The 13,574-nt window shown below is 37.4% G+C and overlaps 1 protein-coding gene across 6 annotated transcripts in view; it reads right to left on the bottom strand.

The window, feature by feature from the left end:
* RNASEH2B (ribonuclease H2 subunit B) overlaps positions 1-13,574 on the bottom strand; it is a 70,855-nt gene that overhangs the window by 5,455 nt on the left and 51,826 nt on the right. For 3 of the 6 annotated variants that reach the window (XM_016187478.2, XM_060194871.1, XM_016187477.2), the window contains 2 exons: positions 9,620-9,700; positions 5,609-6,017 (listed from right to left, as the gene is read on the bottom strand). The exons of 1 other annotated variant lie outside the window; for it this stretch is intronic. In XM_016187478.2, the coding sequence (XP_016042964.1) occupies positions 5,901-6,017; positions 9,620-9,700 (198 nt within the window). In that variant the 3' untranslated portion in view covers positions 5,609-5,900. Of the gene's footprint in view, positions 1-5,608; positions 6,018-9,619; positions 9,701-13,574 lie in introns of those variants that run through there. 2 more of the 6 variants (XR_009550763.1, XM_060194870.1) reach the window with 1 other exon arrangement.

The raw sequence follows: 13,574 nt of genomic DNA, 5'->3' as shown, positions 1-13,574 counted from the left end.
GGTTCATGATTAGTCAACAACTTGTTTAGCTTTATATGTTAACTATTCTTTCAGCCACCAGGTTCCAGATGCTACCATGATGCCAACCAGACTTCCCTGGGCAGACGACCCATCAATGTGTCGTAGAGCTCTGCTTCCCCAGAGCCCCGCCCCACTAGGGAAAGAGAGGTTGGGAGTATAGATTGACCTGCCAAACGCCCATGTTCAGCAGGGAAGCAATTGCAGAAGACAGACCTTCCACCTTCTGCACCCCATAATGACCCTGGATCCATGCTCCCAGAGGGCTAAAGAATAGGAAAGCGATAGCTAAAGAATAGGAAAGCGATAGGGGAGGGGATGGGATATGGAGCTGTGGTGGTGGGAATTGTGTGGAGTTGTACCCTTCTTATCCTATGGTTTTTGTCAACATTACCTTTTTATGAATAAATATTTAAAAAATTCCTCAATGATCTAGTCTCATCTCACAGGCTTGGTGTCTACATGGCACCTACCACTGTTTCCAGTGACTATTTTTATCCTTCTTCTAAATAAAGGATAAGCGACAGAGAGATAGAGAAGGCAAGAGAGGGCTGGGGAGACAGCATAATGTTATGTAGATGACTTTCATGCCTGAGTCTCTGAGCTTTCAGGTTCATCTTCAGAGCCACCATAAACCAGAGCTAACCTATGCTCTGGAAAGCAAATATTAAAAAATAAAATGAGAGAGGGTGAGAGAGACACAGAGAAAGAAGAGACATCACTGTTCCACCACCTGTGACGCTTGCGTCCTAAAGGCACTCCCATGTAGAGCCCAGGGCTCTAACAAAGGTCCTTATATACAGTAACATGTGTGCTCTATTAGGTAAGTCCTCTGTTGGTCCTTTTTTTAAAAACAGTAATTTGTGTATGTGTGTGGGGGGGCAGCTTGAAATCTTCATCTCACTTATATCTCTAAAAGTGAAAATCTGTTTACTGTTGTCGTAAGTTTGCATATAATATAAACAACAGCTCAAATTTAATGTCAATGAGTTAATTTTCAGTTTTCACTTCCAAACTGACTTTGTGCTTTGCCAGGGCCCTAAGGAAGAGAAGTATGATTTTTGCTAGAAAAATATCTGAAACAAGAAAACACAACTGGACTTCAAGTCCACATTCCACATAGACATAAACCTAGAAAGACAAAAGAGCCTGAGGGTCAGAGTACAAGAAAATTTTAAACTCAAGATTAACCAGACATACATAGGAAAGAATGTTGCTAATCTGAGATCAGTTTCAGAAATACATACGGTTTGATGAAATTGATGGAGGGTTTTCTGTGTGTACACAAGTGGTTTTATAGTTTGCAGAATTTTTTTTTAAGTTTTTCCCTAAATTCAGCACATTAATCATAGAGCAAAATGACATATGAGAACAAAGGGCCAAGAGACGAGTAAGCTAACACATCCTAATGCTTTGTATAATAATGTCTAAAAGGGCTCTAGTTTGAAATTCTTTACTGACTTTGAAAGAAAGATAGGCTACATGTGTGCATAAATACATGTTTATGTGTACTTACTATGTATATGTGCTGATACAAGCCTATATTGATTTGTTAACATTATTCTCAAAATATTTGTGTAAAACATCTCTACCTTTTCAATTGCTATTCAGAGTTAATGCTATACCTTGAAACTAAGAGTAGAATCTTCATCTTGGCATGAGAGACAAAGTCAAGTATGGGAAGGAAAAAAACAAAACAAAAACAACCAATGATGATTTCCCAAATTTCCACTTATAGTTAAGGTTCACAAGTTATAAGTTCCCACTTAAAGCTCTTAGTATATAATGTACAACATGGTAACTATAGTTCATAACGTTGCACTTGAAATATGCAAAGAGAATATACCTTAGAGCTCCTACTACACACACACACACACACACACACACACACACACACACACACACACACACAGTAACTATGTGACAGATAATACTGACCTGATCAATGACTGATTACAGCAAACATTTCACAGTATGTACATGTAAACGTCACATGATATACCTTAACTATATGTAATTTTTATTCACTAATAATACCTGTATAAAGCCAAATGAAAAAGTTCCTGGCAAGGGTCAGTGAAATAGCTTACTTCAATAGTGCACTGTTGTGCCATGTGAAGTGACCCACAGTGTACTACATGGAGTACTGTAGCACAGCAGATTAAGCACACTTGGCGAGAAGCACAAAGACCAGTGTAAGGAACCCAGTTCAAGTCCTTGATTGTCCACCTGCAAGGAGTGAAGCGGGTCTGCAGGCGTCTATCTTTCTCCCCCTCCTCTCTGTCTTCTCCTCTCTCTCTCTATTTGCCTATCCAACAACAACAACAATAACAATAGTAACAAAATAAACAACACGGGCAACAAAAGAGAAAAAACAGCCTTTAGGAGCAGTGGATTTGTAGTGTAGGCACTGAGCCCCACTGATAACCCTGGAGGCAAAAAAAAAAAAAAAAAGAAAAGAAATATATAAATATATATATATAGTGACAATAAAAGCCTTATAAATTATCATTTCCTCCAGCAAAGTGATTTAGTAATACAAAATTAAAAACCAGTATGTATAAAATGGAATATTTTATGCATAATGTTTATGCAATGGACATTCATTCCTGAATCTTGAAGGTTCCAGGTTCAATTCCCAGCACCACAGTAAGAGATGGGAAGTGCTCTGGTAACACACACACACACACATGCACCTTTTAGTTTAAGTTTTATAAACTGATTATATGAAAGGTGAAAACATTAAAAGATAGCATTAACAACAATAAACATAAAAAGAAACCACTGAAAGATAAAGTATCAAATGTTAGTGAAAGGTATGATTAGCATTTTGACAAATATAGAGAAACATTCCTGGATGAGAACAGTGAATTTTGTAAAGATGTCTGAAATAATTTATAGGCCTAAGGAAGTATCAGTGGAAGACCAAATAGGATTTACTCCTAGAAACTGAAAAAATAGCCCTACAGAGCTAGTGGAAAATAAACAAGTGAGAAAATAATCAAATTAGGGTCTTATTCCATAGCATATTTAAATATAGATTCTCCAGATGATCTAAGTATATACAATAAAAATTCGCTATTGAAAAATTAGAAAATAAGTGGCAAAATATTTCCTGTAAAGCAAAATATTATTCTAAGCATAATATTATTGACAAAATGCACATGTATAAATAAAATATCTGCATAACAAAAATGTGTGCAAATTATAAAACAAGAAAAATATTTACAAAGAACATAATGAATATTAATATCCTTAGGTTCTAGAGTACATTTATCTTAAGAAATATTTTATTTATTTGTACCTTTATTGGATAGAGACAGAAACTGAGAAGGAAAGGGAGACATAGAGAGACCCCTGAAAACCTGTTTCATAGCTTATGAAGCTTCCCCACTGCAGGTGGGAAATGGGGGCTTGAACCTAGGTCTTTGTGCACTGTAATGTGTGCATTAAAACAAGTGTGCTACTCAGCCCAATAGAGTACTTTTAGAGTAAATATGGAAAAAAAACAACATGCCAACAGTTTAGCAGAGGACACTGATAGTTAATTCCCCATAAAGTGACAAATTCTCAGTAGAGGTGAAAAATTGTTCAATTTCATTATTAACCAGGAAAATTAAGCATGAAGTAAAACCACACACAAAGTAGTGCGTCCCCTCTCCCCAACTGTTTGCAATAGCAACGAATCAAAACTAGTAAGGAATCCTAGAATCAGACAACTCACACACCCATGCTAGAGTAAAACATAAAACAGTCTTACTACCTTTCTATGAAATACAGTCCTATAAATATCTGGAAAACTTAAGCCTACATTCAAAAGTCCAGTCTGAAAAACAATGTAATATATGGATAAATACTCATTTGTAATATGATGTTAAAAACCCCAAATATTTGGAAATAATCTAAATATTCAGAAATTATTGCAATAGGGTGAAGACAGCTCACCTAGTGGAACACACCAAAGCACCAAATGGGAGTACCATGAATGGCACTGGAGGAGCCCTCTGGGTGGTGGGGTAGTGCTGAGGCTTCTCTCCTGTCTTTAACTTTAAAAAAAAAAAAAAAGACAAAATTGGGTCCAGGAGGCTGCTTATCAGACATATACAAGGTCCAGAGTTTACTTCCTAGTGCTGCATTTAAAAAATTTCTGTCATTTAAAATTATATTAGTGAAGAATTCTTTAACAGCCTGAGAAAATGCTCACAAAATGATGAAGTCAAGAAAAAAAGTTGGAAAAGTCATTATAACCCCCAAATTGTTATTACAAGAAAGTCACCATGCTAACAACGGGTAACAAAAACCTGGGTGGATTAAAACTTTTGCTTCTCCCCCATAGGACCTTGCCCTCAACTTGGATCAACAATCGTAGAGAATGTCTCATCCTCCGAAGGAAGGATGGACAACATACTCTATGCTACACCTGAGGAAGATGGGTCCTGATATTGGGACAGCTTGGAATGTTCCTACTCATGACCACAGAATGCAAGCTCAGATCTACAGGCATGTAATGGTCACACAAGCTCCTAAGCTGAATATGGGCCCCAGACCAAATCAAATCGATGGGGTTTACAGTCAACAATATTTATACCCCTTTTCTATATTAGGGAGCTACTTTCTTCCCTGATCCAGCTTTCTGTTCCTTTTCCAGCCATGACATCGTCTCTCCAGACAATAACTTGGATCCACCTGTATATCAGATTTCAGGCTCAGGGAAAAAAATAAAATGAAACTAGCATAGCCACAGGCCCTTTGGAATATAACTAAAATATGCCTACTAGCTATCTGCAAAAGGTAGTACCCTCCAACTCTTCATCTGCACTATTCCAGTCTTTTAGTTCATGACTGATCAACAATTTGTTTGGCTTTGTATGTTAACTCTCTTTTAAGCCACCAGGTTCCAGATGCCAGCATGATGATGCCAGCATGATGATGCCAGCATGATGATGCCAACCAGACTTCCCTGACAGACAAACCCACCCTGACAGACAACCCCACCAATGTGTCCTGGAGCTCCGCTTTCCCAGAGCCCCACCCTACTAGGGAAAGAAAGAGACAGGCTGGGAGTATGGGTCAACCTGTCAATGCCCATGTTCAGCAGGAAAGTAATTACAGAAGCCAGACCTTCCACCTTCTGCATCCCACAATGACCTTGGGTCCATACTCCCAGAGGGTTAAAGAATAGGAAAGCTATCAGGGGAGGGGATGGGATACGGAGTTCCGGTGGTGAGAATTGTGTGGAGTTGTACTCCTCTTATCCTATGGTTTTGTCAATGCTTCCTTTTTATAAATAAATAGTAATAAAAAAACTTTTGCTTCATACTTTCCACAAAGAACATATACTCACAAAACAAAAAATATTATAAACAAAAGATTTATCAAAATGTAAAGAATATACTAGTAGTTCAGGGCTGAGGAGGTGTCCTTTCTGGGTTCAGTCCCTAGCACAGCATAAAGATGGTGCTGTGCTCTAAGTTGCTTTGTATGTGTCCCTCTCTGACAGTTTTATCATCCAGTTTCTCTTAGTATACTGAAAACCATATTGCTAGCTCCATGTGGCAAAAGTGCATAAATTCATAGGACTACATTCAAGTACTACCACATGTCAGTTTATTGAGGAACCTGTGATGTTATATGTTAATTCTACTAACTTGATTACTTTTCATTATGTGAAACAAGACTCCCAAGGACAGAAACCATGAAGTTACACAATTACTTTCCCACATTCTGGTTCAGAAACATAAAAATCAAATACACAGAAATATGACTCTAAAAACTACCCCTCCTTTTTCCAAACGTGGTAATTAAGAGTCCCAGGCACAGTGGCATGGAGGAAGGATAAAAATGAAACACAGAAAATCAAATATTTCTGGTAGATTTCATTTTCAAATTTTTCCAACTGTTTTTTTATTTGTTGTACCAAAAAAGGAAGCAATAGATTTCATTCCAGTTTTGTCAACTTTAGCCAAAGCCTTCTGAGCTGCAGTCATTTTGCTATTTTTCTGTTAATGAAAATAAGAGAGAAAAACTGTTACACATATAACATTTATAAATTATACATGCAAAACAAACAAGATTGTGAATGTTTCAAGGTTCATTAAAGCAGATAAGTATTCCCTACTAATATGCTTCTCAAGGGAGTGATTGTTTTTAAAAGTTCTGATTTCTATTAAGAATTCAGACATAAGAGACAACATATATTATAAAGAAGCAGGAGACAAAACTGCCGCCTTCTAAGGAGTGGAATACCACAACCAATGGTTTACTTTAGGAGTGATGATTCTGGAGGGTGCATTAAGTGCAATAACAATAAAACTGACACAGGCAGCTATTGTCAGAGGGAAGAATTACAGCCTGTATTAGCACATGATGAATAATTCACACCAACTTTCACATCTGATTTTTTCACAGGGTATATAGGAAATTAAGAACAATGCTACTGCATCAAAAAGATAACCTGTCTTGTGAAACCTCCCAGACTAGCAGGACAATTGCTCTATTTTTTCCTTCAACAAAGCCAATATATTTTTTCAAAAAATAAGTAAATAATAACTCCAAGCATCTCTTTCTTGTAAATGTCTTTCTCTTCTTCCTCACTGTTTAGGTGTATATACTTTGATTTTCCATGTGCTATATACTATGATAAGCATTAACATAAGGGATATGGCAGTTTATTTTAATTTAATTCATCATAACTTGTCCAACAGAAGCATAAGATGAAAATCAGAAAAAAAAAATTACTTCCCTGGGAATTCTGAGACAAAGTCACTGACAAAATTTCTCTCTTTCTGTATGTGTGTGTGTATGATGATGCCTCGAGACATAAAATGATTTTACTGCTCCAGACTGCTTTTCCATTCAGACAGAGCGACAGAGAGGAAGAGATACCATGAACTGGGGTGACAGGACTTGAACCTTCACCATACATGGCAAGGCATACAGCCCACCTGTGTGTTCCAAGCCAAAATATCTTTTAAGGGCATAGTATATAAGCCCTGAAATTTTGATTCTTATATTGTCAGTTGTAATCTAGTAGCCTTCTTTTTATTGATTGGATAGTGAAAAATGTCTTTGAGACAAGTTATTTTCTGCATTTAAGGGTTCATAAACATAATGAAGGAGCTGGGAGAACCTTTTTAAACCCTCATTTCAAAAACTCTGTGTCCACCTGGGTACTATGGTAAATGGCATTCAGAAGGTGTGGCAGAAATATTTCCCAACGAGATACTAAAAAATACCCTGGTTTACAAGAAACCTTGAGATAATCAGTTATTTACTCAAGTATCAAATTGATTAACCCTGATACCACATGCTCAGTTAAGTTACAAATAGATTTAAAACATTAATGAAAAGCTTTAAATAAACTAGCTTAATGAATAGTTAATTTAAATAGAAATTAAGAAGATGAGTGAGAGCTTTCTAAGCATAAAAATGAGATCATAAGGCCAATTTCTATATTTAATCCGCAACAACTAGCAACTGTGAAATCAAATGAAAAGGCTAAGTACAAACTGAAAAACATATTTTTTCCAGTGTGACGCTATACATCATGAAAAGTCTTAGTAGTCAAATTTAGAATGAGCTCTTAAATTTCAACAGAAAAACATTACCTTAATATAAGAGCTGACAAGGAACGTGAATTCACACTTTTGCAAAAAATTTAGCAAGAACAATTTAGAAAAATAACTAACCTTTTTAATTAAAGAAATATAGCTGGACATGACAGACACACGTTTTCAAGAAAAAATATTTAGTAGTGTCAAGAATGAAATAAATCATAGCAATTATGGTTGTGAATGCAAAATTTCTACTGCATTTTAGAAGAAAGTATTTTAACTAATATATCTCAACAATCATGAAAAAACTCATGTTTCCTAAGTTCTTATTCTTAGGTCTAAATTGTGTCTAATGAAGTAATCAAATAGGCAGATAAACATTCACCACTCATTAAAACAAAAATAAAAAGTAGAAGGAAAATATGTGGGTCCACTGCTGATTCATCCACTAGAACTATGAATCACCCATGCTGGAGTACCTGGGTTCAAGACCCTGCTCCCCACCTGAGAAGGGAAACTTTTATGAATGGTGGAGCAATGCTGAAGGTACCTCTCTCCTTCTCTTCTCTTTCTTTCACCCACTATCAAAAGGGGGGGGCTAGATTGTTATGTGGAAAGCTGAGAAATGTTATACATGTACAAACAACTGCATTTTACTGCCAACTGTAAACCACTAATCACCCCAATAAAAATAGAAAGAAAAGAAAAATATTGGGAGTCAGGTGGCAGCGCAGCAGGTTAAGTGCAGTTGGTGCAAAGCGCAAGGACCAGCTTAAGAAAAGAAAAATATGTAATCTAAAAGATAGGATTAAATAAATTAATTGTATTACAAATAGAGAAATAAAATCGCATACATATAATGCAGCAATTATCACTTTTAAAAGAATATTAATAATATGAACATCATGAATTTCGTTAATTGGAATGGGAAGAATAAAAACTGACACATATACATTATAATAATGACAACTTTTAAAAGCTACTTATGGGGGCCAGGTGATAGCACTCCCTGCTGAACACACATGTGACCATGAGCAAGGACCTAGGTTCAAGTGTTGGCTCCACATCTGTAGAGGGGACACTTTAGGAGTGGTGAAGTAGGTCTGCAGGTCTCTCTTTCTAACTCCTTTCCCCATTCAATTTCTTTCTGTTCTACCAAATAAAATAGACAGAGGGAAAAAAGAAAGAAAAAAAAAAAGGAAAAAATAGCTGCCAGAGAGGTGGATTCCTAGTGCTAGCACTGGACTCCAGCAATAATCCTGGTGGTAAGAAAAAAATAAAGAATATGTTACTTAAGTATTTAAAATGTATGCATAAGATAAAACTTAGTAAGGAAAGTTACCAAAATATATGCTGGAATAATTGCTTAGAGGTGAGGTTATGAATAAAATATGTCATCACTATAATTTCTGGGAAGCTTTGGTCAGTTGAGCTGACAAAAATGACATGTGGAGGCTCTTTGCCATTGCTGCACCCTATCACTAAATACATAGCAAAGTCTAGGCACCCTCTTGCTAAGAATATTTCCTTTCTGGGGGCTGGGCGGTGGCACACTGAGCTAAGTGCATAAAGCATGAAGCTCAAGGACCAGAGTAAGGATCCGTGTTCAAACCCCCAGCTCTCCAACTGCAGTGAGGTTACTTCACAAGTGGTGAAGCAGGTCTGCAGGTGTCTATCTTTCTCTCCTCCTCTCTGGATTTTTTTCTGTACTATCCAACAACAACAACAACAACAAAATAGGAAGGCTGCTAGGAGCTTTGGATTTGTCATGCTGGCACTGAGACCCAGCAATAATCCTGGAGGCAAAAAAAAAAAAAAAAAAAAAAAAGAATATTGCCTTTCTTTAATTAGAAAGTCTTTTTTGCTTGGTATTTTTGCTATCATTTACAATTTTGAATCAATTAAGTCACAGCAACTCAAATAGCTCTTTGTGCTTAAAATTAAGTGATCACAGTCAAGCCTGCAATCATTCCTGATGTCCTCATGCAACATTACCACTGAGTTGAGCATCCCCCACTAAGTAAGCCACTACACCTGGACACACATACCTTCTCAGTCTTCAAATCTTTACTGTTAAATTTAGTGTAATCTTCTTTTGCTTCTACAGGATCATCTGATAACTTTACTTTCTGTAATGTTAGAGCAGTGAAGTGGGTTCAAAGGTCACGTTGACACATCAGTTAATAAAAAACCGAAATAATACAAAGGCAAGAGGGAGCAGAATAACTGACAAAAGGCTTATGTTTTAGTAGTTTCTTCACACTGTGACAATGATATGGGAACAAAGCCACATCCCTTCCCGAGACCCATCCCCTTAATGAGCTAGTAATACTGATCACATACTTTGCACACATGAAGAGCTTGCTAATCAGTGAGGCTGATGACTCCAATAACTATCTAAAAGCAGTGAATGCAGGCAAAAAAAAAAAAAAAAAAGAGAAAAGTTTAAGAAAGTAATTTCTTTTAAGAGGGCAGTTATCCAATTAGATCCTTACTTCATTCACCTTTTAGGCTGCTTTAATGTATATTAGGAATATAGGATAACACTTATTATTATGTTCTCAGTCTCTTTTAAATTCAGTTGTCTCATAAGATCTACATAAGAACACCATGGCAGGGAGTCAGGCGGTAGTGCAGCAGGTTAAACACACTTGGTGCAAAGCACAAGGACTGGCATAAGGATCCCAGTTCGAGCCCCCGGCTCCCCACCTGGCAGGGGAGTCACTTCACAGGCGGTGAAGCAGGTGTGCAGGTCTTTCTCTCCCCCCTCTGTCTTCCCCTCCTCTTCCCATTTCTCTCTGTCCTATCCAACAACAACGACATCAATAACAACAATAGTAACTACAACAATAAAACAACAAGGGCAACAAAAGGGAATAAATAAATAAATATTTTAAAAAAACAGCATGGCAAAGTAGCTAACAGAAGAAAACACAGAAACAACTTCCAAAACCGAAAGAAAATTAACTTCAGCTTACCTAACAGAGAATATGTGATGACTCCTCAATTCTTATAAAAGTACTTTTTCCACTAAGCCCACAATAGCTATGTCAATCTTTATTTCATTTTTGTTTTTTACCTTCACCTGAGTACTGTGTCAATGAATATATGAATCAAAAACTAGGCTGTGGCCTTAGATTACACCTAAAAGGGATCATGATACACTTATTATAGAAAAGACATTGAAGGAAAGATAAGTTGTGAATTGATTGTAATGGTGATCACAAGAAGGATTTTTACAGACTTTCATCTCTTAGTGGAAACAGCAGGTGGAGAAGGCCCCCAACACTGACTGACCTAGGAAATACTTATTCATCCCAAGCTTCATTCTTCACACCCCAGGTTATGATAAAGTAGAGTTGCTAAGAAAAGATGCCAAGGTGCCTGTATAACACAGGGAGGTAAAGTAGTGTATCTTTAAATTCTTCACTGTAAACAACAGAGGGACACCTTACAAACTGGGAAAACTTTCTTGTCCACACAGCAACCTCTAACATATGATCTTCAAAAGAAAAAGACTAGCTTATCATGTATCCCTTAAATAGTAGCCAAGTGAATATGCTGCAACTTTAAAAAATATATATATATTTATTTATTTCCATTTTGCTGCCCTTGTTTTTATTGTTGTTGTAGTTATTATTGTTGATGCTTTCGTTGTTGGATAGGACAGAGAGAAATGGAGAGAGGAGGGGAAGACAGAGGGGGAGAGAAAGATAGACACCTGCAGACCTGCTTCACTGCCTGTGAAGCAACTTCCCTGCAGGTGGGGAGCCGGGTGCTTTACGCCATGTGCGCTTAACCCGCTGCGCTACTGCCTGACTCCCCTGCAACTTTCTTAAGAATACATATGTTCAGTGAGAAAGCTTCTCTGCCAGGAGAGCAGATCTCATACTAGTAACAATGAAGGCTACAACACTTTCAACTTGAAAAATGCTTACAAGTTGTGAGGATGGTTGTTTTCCATCTCTATAGCAAAACAGCATTTATACAGATATCATTGAAAAGAAATTAAAAAAAAATTTTTTTTATTATTTTAAAAAATTTTTAATTTTTTTATATTTATTTTTCTCTTTTGTTGCCATTGTTGTAGTTATTGTTGTTGTCATTGTTAGGACAGAGAGAAATGGAGAGAGGAAGGGAAGAGAAAGATAGACACCTGCAGACCTGCTTCACCACTTGTGAAGCGACTCCCCTGCAGGTAGGGAGCTGGGGGCTCGAACCGGGATCCTTATGCTGGTCCTTGAGCTTCGCGTGACATGCGCTTAACCTGCTGTGCTACCGCCCAACTCCCTGAAAAAAAACTTGACATATTAACTTTTTACTCAGAAGTCAAATTAAGAAATGTTAATTGGGGGGCCAGGTGGAGGTGCACCTGGTTGAGCGCACAAGTTATAATGAGCAAGGTCCCGAGTTTGAGCCCCCAGTCCTCACCTGCAGGGGGAAATCTTTCAAGTGGTTTAGCAGTGCTACAGTTGTCTCTTTGTCTCCCTTTAACTTCTCCTTCCCTCCTAATTTCTGGCTGTCTCTATCCAATAAATAAAGATAATAAAAAAATGTTAATTTTTATTTGGGAGCTACTCACTGCCCTGATCCAGCTTTCTAGTCTATTTCTAACTCTGATACCATCTCCCTAGACAGTACTTTTAGCCTACCAGCATGTTAGCTGTCAGGCTTAGACAAAAATTAGTAAAATCAGAGGACCCTTGGAATATACCTAAAATAGACCTACTAGTTTTTTCCAAAATGGAGACCCTAAATCTCATGTGTTATATTCTTGCCTTTAGGTTCCTGATTACTTAACAATTTGTTCTCCTTTATATCTTAATGCTTTTTGAGCCACCAAGTTGCAGGTGCTACCATGATGCCAATCTGACTTCCCTGGGCAGATGACTTCACCAATATACTCTGTAACCTCAGCCTCTCCAGAGCCCTGCCCACTAGGGAAAGATAGAACAGACTGGGAGTATGGGTCAACTTGCCAATGCCCATCCATGTTCAGTGGGGAAGCAATTACAGAAGCCAGACCTTCAACCTTCTGCACCCCATAATGATTCTGGGTCCATACTCTCAGAGGGATAAATAGAAAAGCTTCCAGTGAAGGGGATGGGATGCAGAACTCTAGTGGTGGGAATTGTGTGGAATAGTACCCCTCTTATCCTAAGGTCTTATTGGTTATTAAGAAATAATAAAAATGTTAATTGAAAGACATCAAGATGAAAGGAGCTTTCTTATAGATGGAAAATATTTAATAAGATGATGACTTGTTCAGGTATATTAAAGGCTCACATTTTCATCCTTATTCCTTTTCTTTCTTTCTTTTTAAATATTTATTTATTTCCTTTTGTTGCCCTTGTTGTTTTATTGTTATAGTTATTATTGTTGTCGTCACTGTTGGATAGGACAGAGAGAAACAGAGAGAGGAGAGGAAGACAGAGCAGGGAGAGAAAGATAGACACCTGCAGATGTGCTTCACCGCTTGTGAAGTGACTACCCTGCAAGTGGGGAGCTGGGGGCTGGAAGCGGGATCCTTATGCCAGTCCTTGCACTTTGCACCATGTGTGTTTAACCCACTGTACTACTGCCCGACTCCCTATTCCTTTTATTTCTAAATATGATGTGTCTTGGTGTCTTTAAGTCTGAGTTAATTCTGTTTGGGACTCTCTGGGCTTCTTGAACCTTTATATCTTTTATTTTGTCTAGAGTAGGGAAGTTCTCAGCAATTATGTCCTGTAGAATGCTTTCTTCCCCTCACTCTCTTCCACTGGCAAGCCAATATAACGTGTATATTACTTCTTTTGAAGTAATTCAATATGTCTCTGTTGTTTTCAGTATCAATCTCTTTTTGATATCTCTTCTTTCTTAGTTCTTGCTAATTCATCCTCAATCTTGCTAAACCTGTTTTCTGTCTCATTTATTTTGTTCTCTCTCTTCTGTTGTTTTAGGAATCTCAATTATTTTGTCACCCTGTTCTGATACTGTATTAGCTTGTTCAGCTAGTTGTGC

The sequence above is a fragment of the Erinaceus europaeus genome, chromosome 7 (assembly GCF_950295315.1).
Source record: "Erinaceus europaeus chromosome 7, mEriEur2.1, whole genome shotgun sequence".
NCBI lineage: Eukaryota > Metazoa > Chordata > Mammalia > Eulipotyphla > Erinaceidae > Erinaceus > Erinaceus europaeus.
The sequence above is the reverse complement of the archived record's forward strand: the minus strand, read 5'-3'. Positions and strand labels throughout refer to the sequence as shown.